General features: G+C 43.0%; 1 protein-coding gene across 1 annotated transcript in view; it reads left to right on the top strand.

Annotated features, from left to right (window-relative positions):
• Window positions 1-1,167: 1,167 nt before the first annotated feature.
• ATRNL1 (attractin like 1) overlaps window positions 1,168-13,532 on the top strand; it is a 785,280-nt gene continuing 772,915 nt past the window's right edge. The window contains exon 1 of the mRNA XM_068961441.1: window positions 1,168-1,472. Coding sequence (XP_068817542.1) covers window positions 1,168-1,472 — 305 coding nt within the window. The remainder of the gene's footprint in view (window positions 1,473-13,532) is intronic.

Raw genomic sequence — 13,532 nt, forward strand, 5'->3', positions numbered from 1 at the left:
CACCCCCCTACCGCCCCGAGAGGTCTCTCGGCGGATCCGGCTCCGCGACCCTCGCCGTCCCTCGCCCCCGCCCCTCCCAGTTCTTGCGGACCCCTCAACGTGGTCGGACTGCGGTGCCTTTAAGACTTTTGCCTGCTGCACATGCTCAGCTCTTTGTGTGTTGTTGGAGTTTTTCTCTTTTAAGAAAAAAAGAAGAAATAGGCTGGAGGATGGGACGGAGGAAGGGGCGGGGGGAGCGCTGGGGGAAAAACGCTGCACTTTTACCGCTGTAGACAGTGGCCGGGAAGGGTTTCTTTTCTGCTGAAGCTGCGAAGCCGGTCCCTCTCTGATCTTTCGTTTGCGGCGGGGTGTCGCGGGGGTGGTGCGGGGGGAGATCCGGAGGCGCGGGGGCCGGGGTTCCCGGGGCCACGAGGGGAAAGGCACCGCGGGCGCTGGGAGCCACACCTGGGGGGGCCGGTCTCCCCTCCCGCGGCGGGCCGGGCGGGGTGGGCGCGCGAGCGCGCGCGGGGGGCAGTCCCGGGTCCCTGTAGGGGCGGGGCGAGACCACGCGCAGGGCCCGGCGGGGAGGAGCGGAGGCCCGCGCGCGAGCGGGAGGTGGCCCCGCACCCTGCGGGCCCTAGAGGCAGCCCTGGCGTCTGGCTAAAGCGGCACCGGAGAGCAGATGGCTGCTGGAGGGCCGCCGAAGGCCGGCCGGGCGGGACGAGGCTGAGGCCCCGCTTCCCGAGTACCCCCTCCCGCGGTGGGCGCGCCCACCTCGGGGGGGGCTCCCGTGGCCCCCCGCCCTCCCGGGCGCGCGCGGCGGGGCGCCCAGGCTGTTGGCCCGAGCGGCGGGCGAGGCGGGGCCGCGCGCGGGGTCCCCTCCCCCTCCCGCAGGTCCCCGCCTCCGGCCCGGTCCGGGGCGCCGCGGCGGTGGGCTCGGCCTGCAGCGGACAAGGTCAGCGGACGGAGAGGCGATGCCCGAGCGCGACTGCAGGGAGCCGAGCGGAGGCGAGCGCGGCTGGGATCTGCCCGTCCGGACCGGGGAGCGGGACTGGGGCAGGCGCCGGTGAGAAGGAGGAGGAGCGGCGGCGGCGGCGCGGGGTTTTCCTCTCCGGCCGGGTTTCCCCTCTGGAGCATCCCTGTCGGCGCCCGCGAGCGCAGCCCCGCCGGCCCGGGGCGTTCGGGGATATGGAGCCGGGGGGCCGGGCCCGCACTGGCCCCCCGCAGCCGGCGGCCCCGGGGCCGTGGAGGGCTCGGCCGGCAGGCGGCGGCGGCGGCGGCGGCGGCGGGGGCGCCTCCTCCTGGCTGCTGGACGGGAACAGCTGGCTGCTGTGCTACGGCCTTATCTACCTGGCGCTCTACGCGCAGGTGTCCCAGTCCAAACCCTGCGAAAGGACCGGCTCCTGCTTCTCGGGCCGCTGTGTCAATTCCACCTGCCTCTGCGACCCGGGCTGGGTGGGCGACCAGTGCCAGCACTGCCAGGGCAGGTTCAAGTAAGTGCCTTCGCCGGACCCCGAACCTCAGCCTTGTCCCGCAGCGTCGCGGCCTCCCCCGCCCCCCCGTCCCTTCTTGGTCCGGGGTCCCGGGGCTGGGAGCGGCCCCCAGCGCTGCCTTCCTCCGGGCCCCGCGCCTCGGAGATCCCGACCCTGCGGCCAGCGCCCGGCACCGACCGCCGTGGACGCGAAACCACTCCGGGTGGTCTACCTGTCCGCTGCCCGTCTTTTTCCCTGATCGTCAAAAATTTCTCACTCAGTTACGGTGCCAAACACCATTTTGTTAGCGGACACTATTTTTTGATAAAAAATGATGCACTTAAGTCATGAAATACTTCCGCATTGTGAAGCGTTCAAACAGTGCAGAAGTGTAAAGGTTAAAAGTTCTGGTCTGCCGCTATCTCCCTCTTCCCCAGCCAACTCCCTTCTCTAGAGGTAACCCCTGCTAACTTGTTAGTGTATTTAGTAACAGTGATCATAAGTCGAATTTATGATGACCTTACTATGTGCCAGACACTGTTCTGAGTGCCTTACATGGGTTATCTCATTTGTTCCTCAAAGAGTTCCTGAGTTACTAGGATTCCTAGGTTTTACAGAGAGAAATCGTGGTAATGAATTTAAGTAATTTGCCAAAGATTACACAGTACTGATGGCAGAATTGTGATCCAAATCAGCCAGCCTAACTCCAGAACGTTTACTTTTAGCCAGTATTACTGTGCTGAATTGTGCGAAAAGAATATTGTATTGAGAAATACGGAGTGATTTTGAGTTCGATAAAGGGAAGAAATACCTGGACTTCATAATGTGGTGGCGATAATAGATATTCCTAACTGGTTATCTGACTATCAGCTGTTGTGTGGAAGCATCACTTCGGTTTTTCGGAAGCTTAAGGCCCTAAAGGAGCTTGCTTTACAGCAGTAAAAATACTTGTCCCCCTATTGGTTCATGTGTATTGCGTCGCTGCCTGATATGAAAAGAAATGGATGAGTGTGGGGCAGCTGCAAATAAAATACTTGAGACCAATAGGGTATCCATCTGACAACTTGTACAGAACAGTCCTTAAGTAAGTCAACTTCTGTGTCATCCAGATAGTTCAGATCAAGTTTGCTGGTTGGGTTAGTGGCTCAGAAATTGCATTCTGTGGGTTACTTATTGTCACAGTGATAGCGAAAGCTAAGTGGAGTGTCTCTTGGGTTCTAAGGCAAAGATGAGAATATGGTTCCCCTTTGTTGTTGTCTAGTTGCCAAGTTGTGACCAGACTCTTTGCAAACCCGTGAACTGTATATTCCACCAGGCTCCTTTTTCCATGAGATTTCCCAGGCAGGAGTACTAGAGGGGGTTGCCATTTCCTTCTCCAGGGGATCCTCCCCACTCCGGGATCAAACCTGTGCCTCCTGCATTGGCAGATGGATTCTTTACCACTGAGCCACCAGGGAAGCCGATGGTTCACTTTACCTACGTATCAAAAGAAAATTTCCTGGGAGTTTTAAACAGTGTATTTTCCTTTTTTTTTAAACTTGCCGGTTAAGACAAGTCCCTGAAACCTTCTTGTAAAAATGTATTTTTTAAAAGAGGACTTTTAAATTTAGGTAGATCTTACTGTTTAAGTTACAGCAAGATTTTGGAAGTGAAATCTCAGAATGAAATTTTATGAAATTCTTTTGTAGAAGTAAGTTGGAATGTTTCCTAGCTTCCTAATTTCACAAATTAGTGTAACAGTCTTGTTTTTTAAAATACTTTAAAAAATTTAGTAGAGTTACTAATTAAAAGTTTTAAAAAAATGTTTCAAGACCCACAAAGATACTGTTTTGAACCGGGCTTGTTAGTAGTCTGTTTTACTTAAGTGTTCTTAAACTTTTGCTTTGATGGAAACAGCCAGCCCAGCCTCTTTACCTGGCAAGAGAGGATTTTGAACATAGAAACTGGTAGTCAGTAATTTAAAAAGCCACATACATTTTTTATATCCGTTTTTACAAAGATTGCCTGATTCATATGTAATTTGGGACATTGGCCTTTGGTTGGAATTGCTCTGTTTGTCTAAAGAGGACAAAAATTGCTGCAGTCCTGAGAAGCCTCTGTCTACATTGTATAGAAGTGGAATTGTTAATCAGCTAGATCAGCAGCCTGTAACCTCGCTAGCAGATGTTGTCCCAGTTAGTAGGAAAGGTCACAGATCAAGTTAAAACCGGCTTAAATAATATAGAGAGATGGTTGTTGTTCATAAACAATACATTAGTGAGTAAATGAGGAATAGTGTTTTAAAAATATAGATGTAGTTAAATAACGATAAACCCTTGACTAATCATTGAATATTCATTTCCTTGGAAGCTATTTCCTATGATTCATTGTACTCTATTAGTAAGTACTTTTTCATTCTCTGTGGAGTACCAGCTATTAATTAGAGTAAATATAACTGGTACAACTCTTTGTGTTTTGTTATATATACTCTTAGGGTAAAGAAGTATTTAATGTTAAAGGGACGAATCAATTTAGAAGAAAAGATTTCTGCCGGGTAAAGTACCTGCTAAGCTAAGAAAGGTTTCTTTCAGAATGTTGGCTTGTTTTATCCAATATTTGAAGTAATAACACAGTGGGAAAGACTTTTAACTGGAAATTCTGACTTCATTAATTATCTTGAAAATCTTTTACTAAACTGAAGGATAGCAGCCTTACACACAGACATCAAAAATGATCAATCTTGGTAAGCAGGTGTCAAAATTAATTGGCTGGTTCCATGGTAACTTAGCTCTTTTTTTCTAGTGTAGGGATTTCACTAGGGAATGAGTATTCTTCAAATGCTACTTTAGAAGGGAAGATTGATGGCTGGGGGAGAAATGCAGCAGCAAATATGTTATCAAAAGTGGTGCTTCAGTTCTCTTAGGATTGATTTCAGCCTTCTGTTTCCATTTGAAAAGAATAAAACTCTCAGATTATAGGCCATTCCTCAGCTAGGTAAAACAGAATGAACACCGATCTTTAGCCAAAGCTAGACTGAAAGACTTAGGACTGAGAATCAGAAAGGACAGTGCCAATTTGAAATACAGTAATCAAGGATATGATATATGCTGCTGTTGCTAAGTCGCTTGAGTCGTGTCCGACTCTGCGCGACCCCATAGACGGCAGCCCACCAGGCTCCGCCGTCCCTGGGATTCTCCAGGCAAGAACACTGGAGTGGGTTGCCATTTCCTTCTCCAGTGCGTGAAAGTGAAAACTGAAAGTGAAGTCGCTCAATCGTGTCCAACTCTTTCCGACCCCATGGACTGCAGCCCCCCAGGCTCCTCTGTCCATGGGATTTTATAGGCAAGAGCTATGATATATGAAATATATGCAAATTTGAATTACATTTACTTGTGCAGCATTGTATAACATTGGGCTAGAAAGCATTTTGCTACAAACTCTATTTGAATGAATAATACTCTGTTATAAGCTAGGTCTTTAGAATTATTTTTGTAGCATAGTTGAGATTTATGTTTATATAAATTTATAATTTGAGTTCATACTTGGACATTTATTTGCTTATATGACTTAGGAACCTAAGACTTCTAATTTCTCTTAGGTAAAGAAAATAGCTGAGATTAATGTTCTGAGACTGGAAAATACCTCATTATATTCTAAATATGTTATAAATTTAAATTTATTATTAAAGTACATTTATTGAATATTCCTCTAATCATCTATTAAATCTTGCTGTATGTTTAATGTATACAGATTTTTTTGAACCTTTTTGATCAGTCAAATATGGATGATGAATTTCACATGTTTATGATAGAAGTAATCTATTTCTATTTTAATAGCAAAATGAAGACATACTACCAGGAGTGAGGTTACTGTTGTAAATAGGAAGCAGTAGGGTTAAATGTGTAAATATTTTTCCTAAGTAACTGCTAAAACTCCCCAATATATGTGTGTATATACACATACATCATTTGGAATCCTTTTTAATAATAATAGAGAGGCTATCAATAACTATGATGTTTAAATTGAATGCTCCCTGTCCCCAAGTCTTTATTTCAAACTAAGATTCTAATATGTAATTTATATGCATGGGTTCTTTTCATGTTATTAAACTATGAAAATCACACAATGGAATTTTATAGTAATTTAAATTGAGTGTTTCTGAGATCCCCAACTGATAAGTTACTTGGAGTAGCATGGTTTTCAAGACCATGTGTCTGCGTAATTTGTTTCCTTTAGCAGATGACTGACTCATTCTTCCAGCTTGCCTGCCTTTTAAAGTGCCTTCAAAGTGCCACATTGCTTTTGGACTCAGGGCATTTCACACATACTGTTACATCTCTCTGAGCCCTCTTCCCTGTGTGGTCTTTGCTTGACTGATTACTAAGCATCCTTCAAATTTTAGCATATCCTAGTGTCTGAAGGAAGCTTTTCTAATTCTTCAGACTACGTGACTCCTCATTATATACTCTTATAGCACTGTTTTTTCTTTGTAGCACTTTGAAAGTGAATAATTAGAGTTGAAATTTTTTTCTAAAAAATTATTTTTAAGAGCTTTATCAAGGTATAATTGACACGCAGTAAACTACAATTTAAAAAGTTTTGATGTATGTACGCCCCTCTTACACTATCATCACAGTCAAGATCCTAAAAATATTAGTCACTCACAAAAGTTTCTTGTTGTTGTTGTTCAGTTGCGTCCAACTCTTTGCAGCTCCATGGACGGCAGCATGCCAGGCTTCCCTGTCTTTCACCATCTCCTGGAGTCTGCTCAAATTCATGTCCATTGAGTTGGTGATGTCATCCAACCATCTCATCCTCTGCCGTCCCTTTCTCCTCCTACCTCCAATCTTTCTCAGCATCAGGGTCTTTTCCAGTGAGTCGGGCTCTTCAAATTAGGTGGCCAAAGTGTTGGAGCTTCAGCATCAGTCCTTCCAGTGAATATTCAGGGTTGATTTCCTTTCGGATTGATTTGATTTCATTTCCTTGCTGTCCAAGGGACTCTTTATAAAGAGTCTTTCCAGCACCACGGTTTGAAGGCATCAGTTCTTCCGTGTTCAGAATCTGTCTGCAATGCGGGAGACCTGGGTTTGATACCTGGGTTGGGAAGATCCCTTAGAGAAGGGAAAGGCTACCCACTCCAGTATTCTGGCCTGGAGAATTCCATGAACTATATAGTCCATAGGGTTGCAAAGAGTCAGACACGATTGAGCGACTTTCCTTTAACTTTCAATGACTAATGATGTTGAATATCTTGTCATGTGTTTACTTGCCATCTGTAGTTTCCTTTGGTGAGGTGTCTGTTCAGATCTTTTGCACATTTTAAAAATTGTTTTTTTCTTAATATTGATTTTTATAAGTTCTTTACATACTATGCATACTATTTCCTTATAAGATACGTCATTTGCAAATATTTTCTTGCATGTTGGGGCTTATCTTTTCATTCTCTTAACAGTTTTCAATGAATGGAAGTTTTAAATTTAATGAATTACAGCTTCTCAAGTTTTTCCTTTTATGGATTTTTTTTTTGTGTGTGTGTGTGTGTTAGTATCTAAGAAACCTTTGCCTAAATGAAAGATTTTCTTTAATTCTTTTTTTTTTTTTAGAATTTTTGTAGGTTTATGCTTTGCATTTAAGTTGAGTCCGTTTTGATTTACTTCTGCATTTAGTTTCTGCTGTACAGTGAAATGAATCAGCTATATGTATATATATATCCCCTCTTTTTCTGATTTCCTCCCATTTAGATAACCACAGAGCATTGAGTAGAGTTCCCTGTGTTATATAGTAGGTTCTCATTAGTTGTCTATTTTGTACACAGTATCAAAGTGTATATGCTGCTGCTGCTGCTAAGTCGCTTCAGTCGTGTCCAACTCTGTGCGACCCCAGAGATGGCAGCCCATCAGGCTCCCCTGTCCCTGGGATTCTCCAGGCAAGAACACCGGAGTTGGTTGCCATTTCCTTCTCCAATGCATGAAAGTGAAAAGTGAAAGAGAACTCGCTCAGTCGTATCCGACTCTTCGCAACCCCATGGACTGTAGCCCACCAGGCTTCTCCGTCCGTGGGATTTTCCAGGCAGGAGTACTGGAGTGGGTTGCCATTTCCTTCTCCTCAAAGTGTATATGTGTCAACCCTAATCTCCCAATTCATTTTACACCCTCCCTCCATTTTTGTATTTTGATTTTGTATCCTTAAATCTTGCTAAAATTACTTGTTTGTAGTAGTAGTAGTTTTTGTAGATTCCTTATGATTTTCTACATACTTGATTATGTTGTCTGCAAATAAAGATACTTTAAGCCCTTTCTCTGCAATCTGGATGCCTTTCATTTCTTTTCATTGCCTTATTTCTCTGGCTAGAACCTCCATTACAGTGATACATACAGGTGATAAGGAGTAGTTGACTGTGTCTTGTTCCTGATTTAAGGGGAAAATATTCAATCTTTAACTGGTAAATATGATAGTATGTGTAAGTTTCTTGTAAATCCCTTTTATCACATTGAGGAAGTTCCCTTCTATTCTTAGTTTTCTGAGAGTTTTTATTGGAATTGAGTTGAGATTGGAATCTGCATCTATTGAGATGATAATTTTTCACTTTAAGCTTAACATGAATTATATTGCTTAATTTTTGAATATTAAACCAGCCTTCCATTCCTGGGATGAACCTCATCAGAAATGATATATTTTTCTTTTTATGTATTCTTTGGATTTGATCTATTAAAATTTTAAAAGAATTTTTGTGTATATGTTTAGGAAGGATATTGTTTTGTTCTTTTCTTGTAGTAACTTTGTCTGGTTTCAGAGTCAGGGTAATGCTGGCCTCATAGAATGAGCTGGGACCTTCCTGTTCAATATGCCAGGAAAGTTTGTGTAGAACTGACATTATTTCTTCATTACATGTTTGGTAGGATTCACCAGTGAAGCCCTCAGGACTTGGAGTTAATTCTTTAAGTTTGAATTTAATTTATTTAATATAAACTCAGTTCATTTAATAGTTATAGCTAGAAGTTCAATTTATTTAATATGTATAAGGCTGTATGAATAGCACTTAAACTTATTGTCTAGAGTATTGTTCACTTTGGTAAATATTCCTTGTGCATGTGAAAAGTGTGTATTGTGCTATTGATGGGGGAGTGTTCTGTAAATTTCAATTAGGTCAAGTTGGTTGATAGTTTTGTTCAAGATTTCTAAAACTTCTCTGATTTTCTATTTCTGTCAGTTATTGAGAAGGCATATTGAAATCTTCAATTATAACTTTGTCATTATCTATTTCTCTGTAGTCATATCTATTTTTGTTTCATGTACTTTGAGCCTCTGTTATTAGGTGCATGAAATTTTGTATTATATCCTTTTGGTAAATTGATCCCCTTTGCATTATGGAGTGAGCATTTGTTGAAGAGGCTATCCTGTTTTCATTGATGTTTTGCTCCATTGAAAATTAGTTGGTCATCTCTATATCTGTTTCTTGATTCTATTCTGTTCCATTGATCCATGTGTCTGTCCTTCTGTGGATGCCTTTTTTGACTATTGAATCTTTATAGTAAGTCTTGAAATTAGATAGTGAGATTTCTTCAACTGTTTTTATTTTTTGAAAATTCATTTGTTTATTCTAGTTCATTTGCTTTTTCCATATAAATTTTAGAGTCAGTTTGTCAATTTCTTAAAAAAAGAGCTGGAATTTTGATTGAGATTGTGTTGATTCAAGAGATCATTTTGGGTAGTATTGACATCTAGATAATATTGAGTTTTCCAGTCCTTCAACAGATACATTTCTTCATTTCTTTAGGTTTTCATTGATTTCTTTTCAGATACAGATCGTGAACATATTTTGTTAGATTTGTACCCAAGTAGTTTGTATTCTTTGATGCTATTATAATTGATAGTGTTTCTTTTAATTTCAGTTTCCAGTTGTTCTTTTTCATTATGTATAAATAACAATTGATTTTTGTATGTTGACCTAGTTTTCTGCAGTGTTGCTAAACTCAGTTTCAGTAGCTACAGTCATACCTGATTTACTTCTTCCTTTTCCTGTTTATCCCCTGTTTTTCTTCTTGTTCTGGTGCACTAGCTAGGATCTTCAACCTGATGTTGAATAAGGGAAGAGTGGATATCCTTGCGTTGTTTCCAATCTTAGGTGAAAAACATTCAATCTTTAAACATGAAGTATCATGTTAGCGGCAGGCTTTTTTTTTTTTTTTTTAAATAAATGCCCTTTATTAGGTTGAAGAAGTTCTCTGCTGTTCCTCATTGAGAGTTGATCATTATGTGATAACAGAAAATGTATATTGATCTGCCCCCGGTTCCTGGCATAGAGTTCTTAAAACCCTTATAATTTCCTAAGTGATAAGAGTACTAGAAGCATCTTGTGTTCTAATGTTGTTGTTTTTACCTTTGTTCCTAACACACAGCTCCTGAAACCCTTGTAATTTCCCTGGTGATCACACTGTGTTTTGTTCAATGAGGTGACACGGTGGGCTCTTGGTTGGCTCCTGGATAAGGGCTATTTACCAGAAAGACCAAGTCATGGTTTGAAGCTTGGACTCTTCAGCTCTGTCCCCCATTCTCTTGAGAAGGGACAATGGCTGAAAACAGAGATAATGATCTATGATGTCTACATGGTCAGTTCAGTTCAGTTCAGCCACTCAGTCGTGTCCGACTCTTTGCGACCCCATGAATTGCAGCACGCCGGGCCTCCCTGTCCATCACCATCTCCCGGAGTTCACTCAGACTCAAGTCCATTGAGTCCATGATGCCATCCAGCCATCTCATCCTTGGTCGTCCCCTTCTCCTTCTGCCCCCAATCCCTCCCAGCATCAGAGTCTTTTCCAATGAGTCAACTCTTCACATGAGGTGGCCAAAGTACTGGAGCTTCAGCTTCAGCATCGTTCCTTCCAAAGAAATCCCAGGGCTGATCTCCTTCAGAATGGACTGGTTGGATCTCCTTGCAGTCCAAGGGACTCTCAAGAGTCTTCTCCAACACCACAGTTCAAAAGCATCAATTCTTCAGTGCTCAGCCTTCTTCACAGTCCAATTCTCACATCCATACATGACCACAGAAAAAACCATAGCCTTGACTAGATGGACCTTAGTCGGCAAAGTAATGTCTCTGCTTTTGAATATACTATCTAGGTTGGTCATAACTTTTCTTCCAGGGAGTAAGCGTCTTTTAATTTCATGGCTGCAGTCACCATCTGCAGTGATTTTGGAGCTGAAAAAAAATAAAGTCTGACACTGTTTCCACTGTTTCCCCATCTATTTCCCATGAAATGATGGGACCAGATGCCATGATCTTCATTTTCTGAATGTTGAGCTTTAAGCCAACTTTTTTGCTCTCCTCTTTCACTTTCATCAAGAGGCTTTTTAGTTCCTCTTCACTTTCTGCCATAAGGGTGGTGTCATCTGCATATCTGAGGTTATTGATATTTCTCCCAGCAATCTTGATTCCAGCTTGTGTTTCTCCCAGTCCAGCGTTTCTCATGATGTACTCTGCATAGAAGTTAAATAAGCAGGGTGACAATAGACAGCCTTGACGTACTCCTTTTCCTATTTGGAACCAGTCTGTTGTTCCATGTCCAGTTCTAACTGTTGCTTCCTGACCTGCATACAGGTTTCTCAAGAGGCAGGTCAGGTGGTCTGGTATTCCCATCTCTCTCAGAATTTTCCACAGCTTATTGTGATCCACACAGTCAAAGGCTTTGGCATAGTCAATAGAGCAGAAATAGATGTTTTTCTGGAACTCTCTTGCTTTTTCCATGATCAGCGGATGTTGGCAATTTGATCTCTGATTCCTCTGCCTTTTCTAAAACCAGCTTGAACATCAGGGAGTTCATGGTTCACATATTGCTGAAGCCTGGCTTGGAGAATTTTGAGCATTACTTTACTAGCACGTGAGATGAGTGCAATTGTGTGGTAGTTTGAGCATTCTTTGGCATTGCCTTTCTTTGGGATTGGGATGAAAACTGACCTTTTCCAGTCTTGTGACCATTGCTGAATTTCCAAATTTGCTGGCATATTGAGTGCAGCACTTTCACAGCATCATCTTTCAGGATTTGAAACAGCTCAACTGGAATTCCATCACCTCCACTAGCTTTGTTCGTAGTGATGCTTTCTAAGGCCCACTTGACTTCACATTCCAGGATGTCTGGCTCTAGATTAGTGATCACATCATCATGATTATCTGGGTCGTGAAGATCTTTTTTGTACAGTTCTTCTGTGTATTCTTGCCACCTCTTCTTAATATCTTCTGCTTCTGTTAGGTCCATACCATTTCTGTCCTTTATCGAGCCCATCTTTGCATGAAATGTTCCCTTGGTATCTCTAATTTTCTTGAAGAGATCTCTAGTCTTTCCCATTCTGTTGTTTTCCTCTATTTCTTTGCATTGGTCGCTGAAGAAGGCTTTCTTATCTCTCCTTGCTATTCTTTGGAACTCTGCATTCAGATGCTTATATTTTCCTTTTCTCCTTTGCTTTTTGCTTCTCTTCTTTTCACAGCTATTTGTAAGGCCTCCCCAGACAGCCATTTTACTTTTTTGCATTTCTTTTCCATGGTCAACCTCCATAAATCTTCAAAGTTTGGGGTTTGGAGAGCTTCATGACTGATGAACACTTGGAGGTGCTGGGAGAATGATGTGCTTGGGCAGGGCAGGGAAATTCTGAACCCCATTACCCATATGTTATCCTATGTAGCTCTTCCATCTGGCTGTTCCTGAATCATATACTTCTATAATAAACCAGTGATCTAGTAAATAAAATGTTTGAGTTCTGTGAGCCTCTGTACCAAGCTGATCCAATACAAGGAGCGGGTGTTTGGATCCCCCAGCCTGTGACTAGTTGGTCAGAAGCCTAGGTATTAAATGGGATTGCAGTTGGTGTCAGAGTTGAGGGAGGAGCTTTATAGGACTGAACCCTTAACCTGTGGAACCTGATGCTGTCTCCTGTTGAACTCCAGAATTGAGTTGAATTCTTGGACACCCTTCTGGTGTCTGTGAGTTCCTTGGTTATTGTCTTTGTTCAGTCGCTAAGTCATGTCTGACTCTTTGCAACCCCATGGACTGCAGCACCCCAGGCTTCCCTGTCCCTCACCATCTCCTGGAGTTTGCCCAAGTTCATGTCCATTGCTTTGGTGATGCCATCCCATCATCTCACCCTCTGTCGCCTTCTTCTCCTTCTGCCTTCAGTTATTCCCAGTGTCAGGGTCTTTTCCAACGAGTCGGCTGTTTGCATCAGGTGGTGAAAGTATTGGAGCTTCAGCCGAATTCCTTGGTAATGGGGGAGAAAGCGCCCTACATTTGGTGACCAAAGTGAAGGTGGTGTGAGTAGAAAAGGAGACTTAGGGGGAACAATACACGGTGGGGCAGAGCTGGATTTTTTTCTACACAGGAGGAGAGGAACTGAGAGTTTTTCCGTTTACAGTCATGGCTGGGAGGGATTGGAGGCAGGAGGAGAAGGGGACGACGGAGGATGAGATGGCTGGATGGCATCACCAACTCGATGGATGTGAGTCTGAGTGAACTTTGGGAGTTGGTGATGGACAGGGAGGCCTGGTGTGCTGCAATTCATGGGGTCACAAAGAGTCAGACACCACTGAGCGACTGAACTAACTAATGGGTATTGAATTTTGTCGCATGATTTTTTCTACATCTAATGAGATAGTCATTTGATTTTTCTTCTTTTGAGCACTAATATTGGTGAATTAAATTGACTAATTTTCAAATGTTTAATCAACCTTGCATTCCTGGGGTTTGCAATGTATTACACTTTTTATAAAGAAAGGCAATGCCAAAGAATGCTCAAACTACTGCACAATTGCACTCATCTCACATGCTAGTAAAGTAATGCTCAAAATTCTCCAAGCCAGGCTTCAGCAATACGTGAACCATGAACTTCTAGATGTTCAAGCTGGTTTTAGAAAAGGCAGAGGAATCAGAGATCAAATTGCCAACATCCGCTGGATCATGGAAAAAGCAAGAGAGTTCCAGAAAAACATCTATTTCTGCTCTATTGACTATGCCAAAGCCTTTGACTGTGTGGATCACAATAAACTGTGGAAAATTCTGAGAGAGATGGGAATACCAGACCACCTGACCTGCCTCTTGAGAAACCTGTATGCAG

This window comes from Capricornis sumatraensis, chromosome 23 (genome assembly GCF_032405125.1).
Source record: "Capricornis sumatraensis isolate serow.1 chromosome 23, serow.2, whole genome shotgun sequence".
In the NCBI taxonomy this organism is placed as follows: Eukaryota; Metazoa; Chordata; class Mammalia; order Artiodactyla; family Bovidae; genus Capricornis; species Capricornis sumatraensis.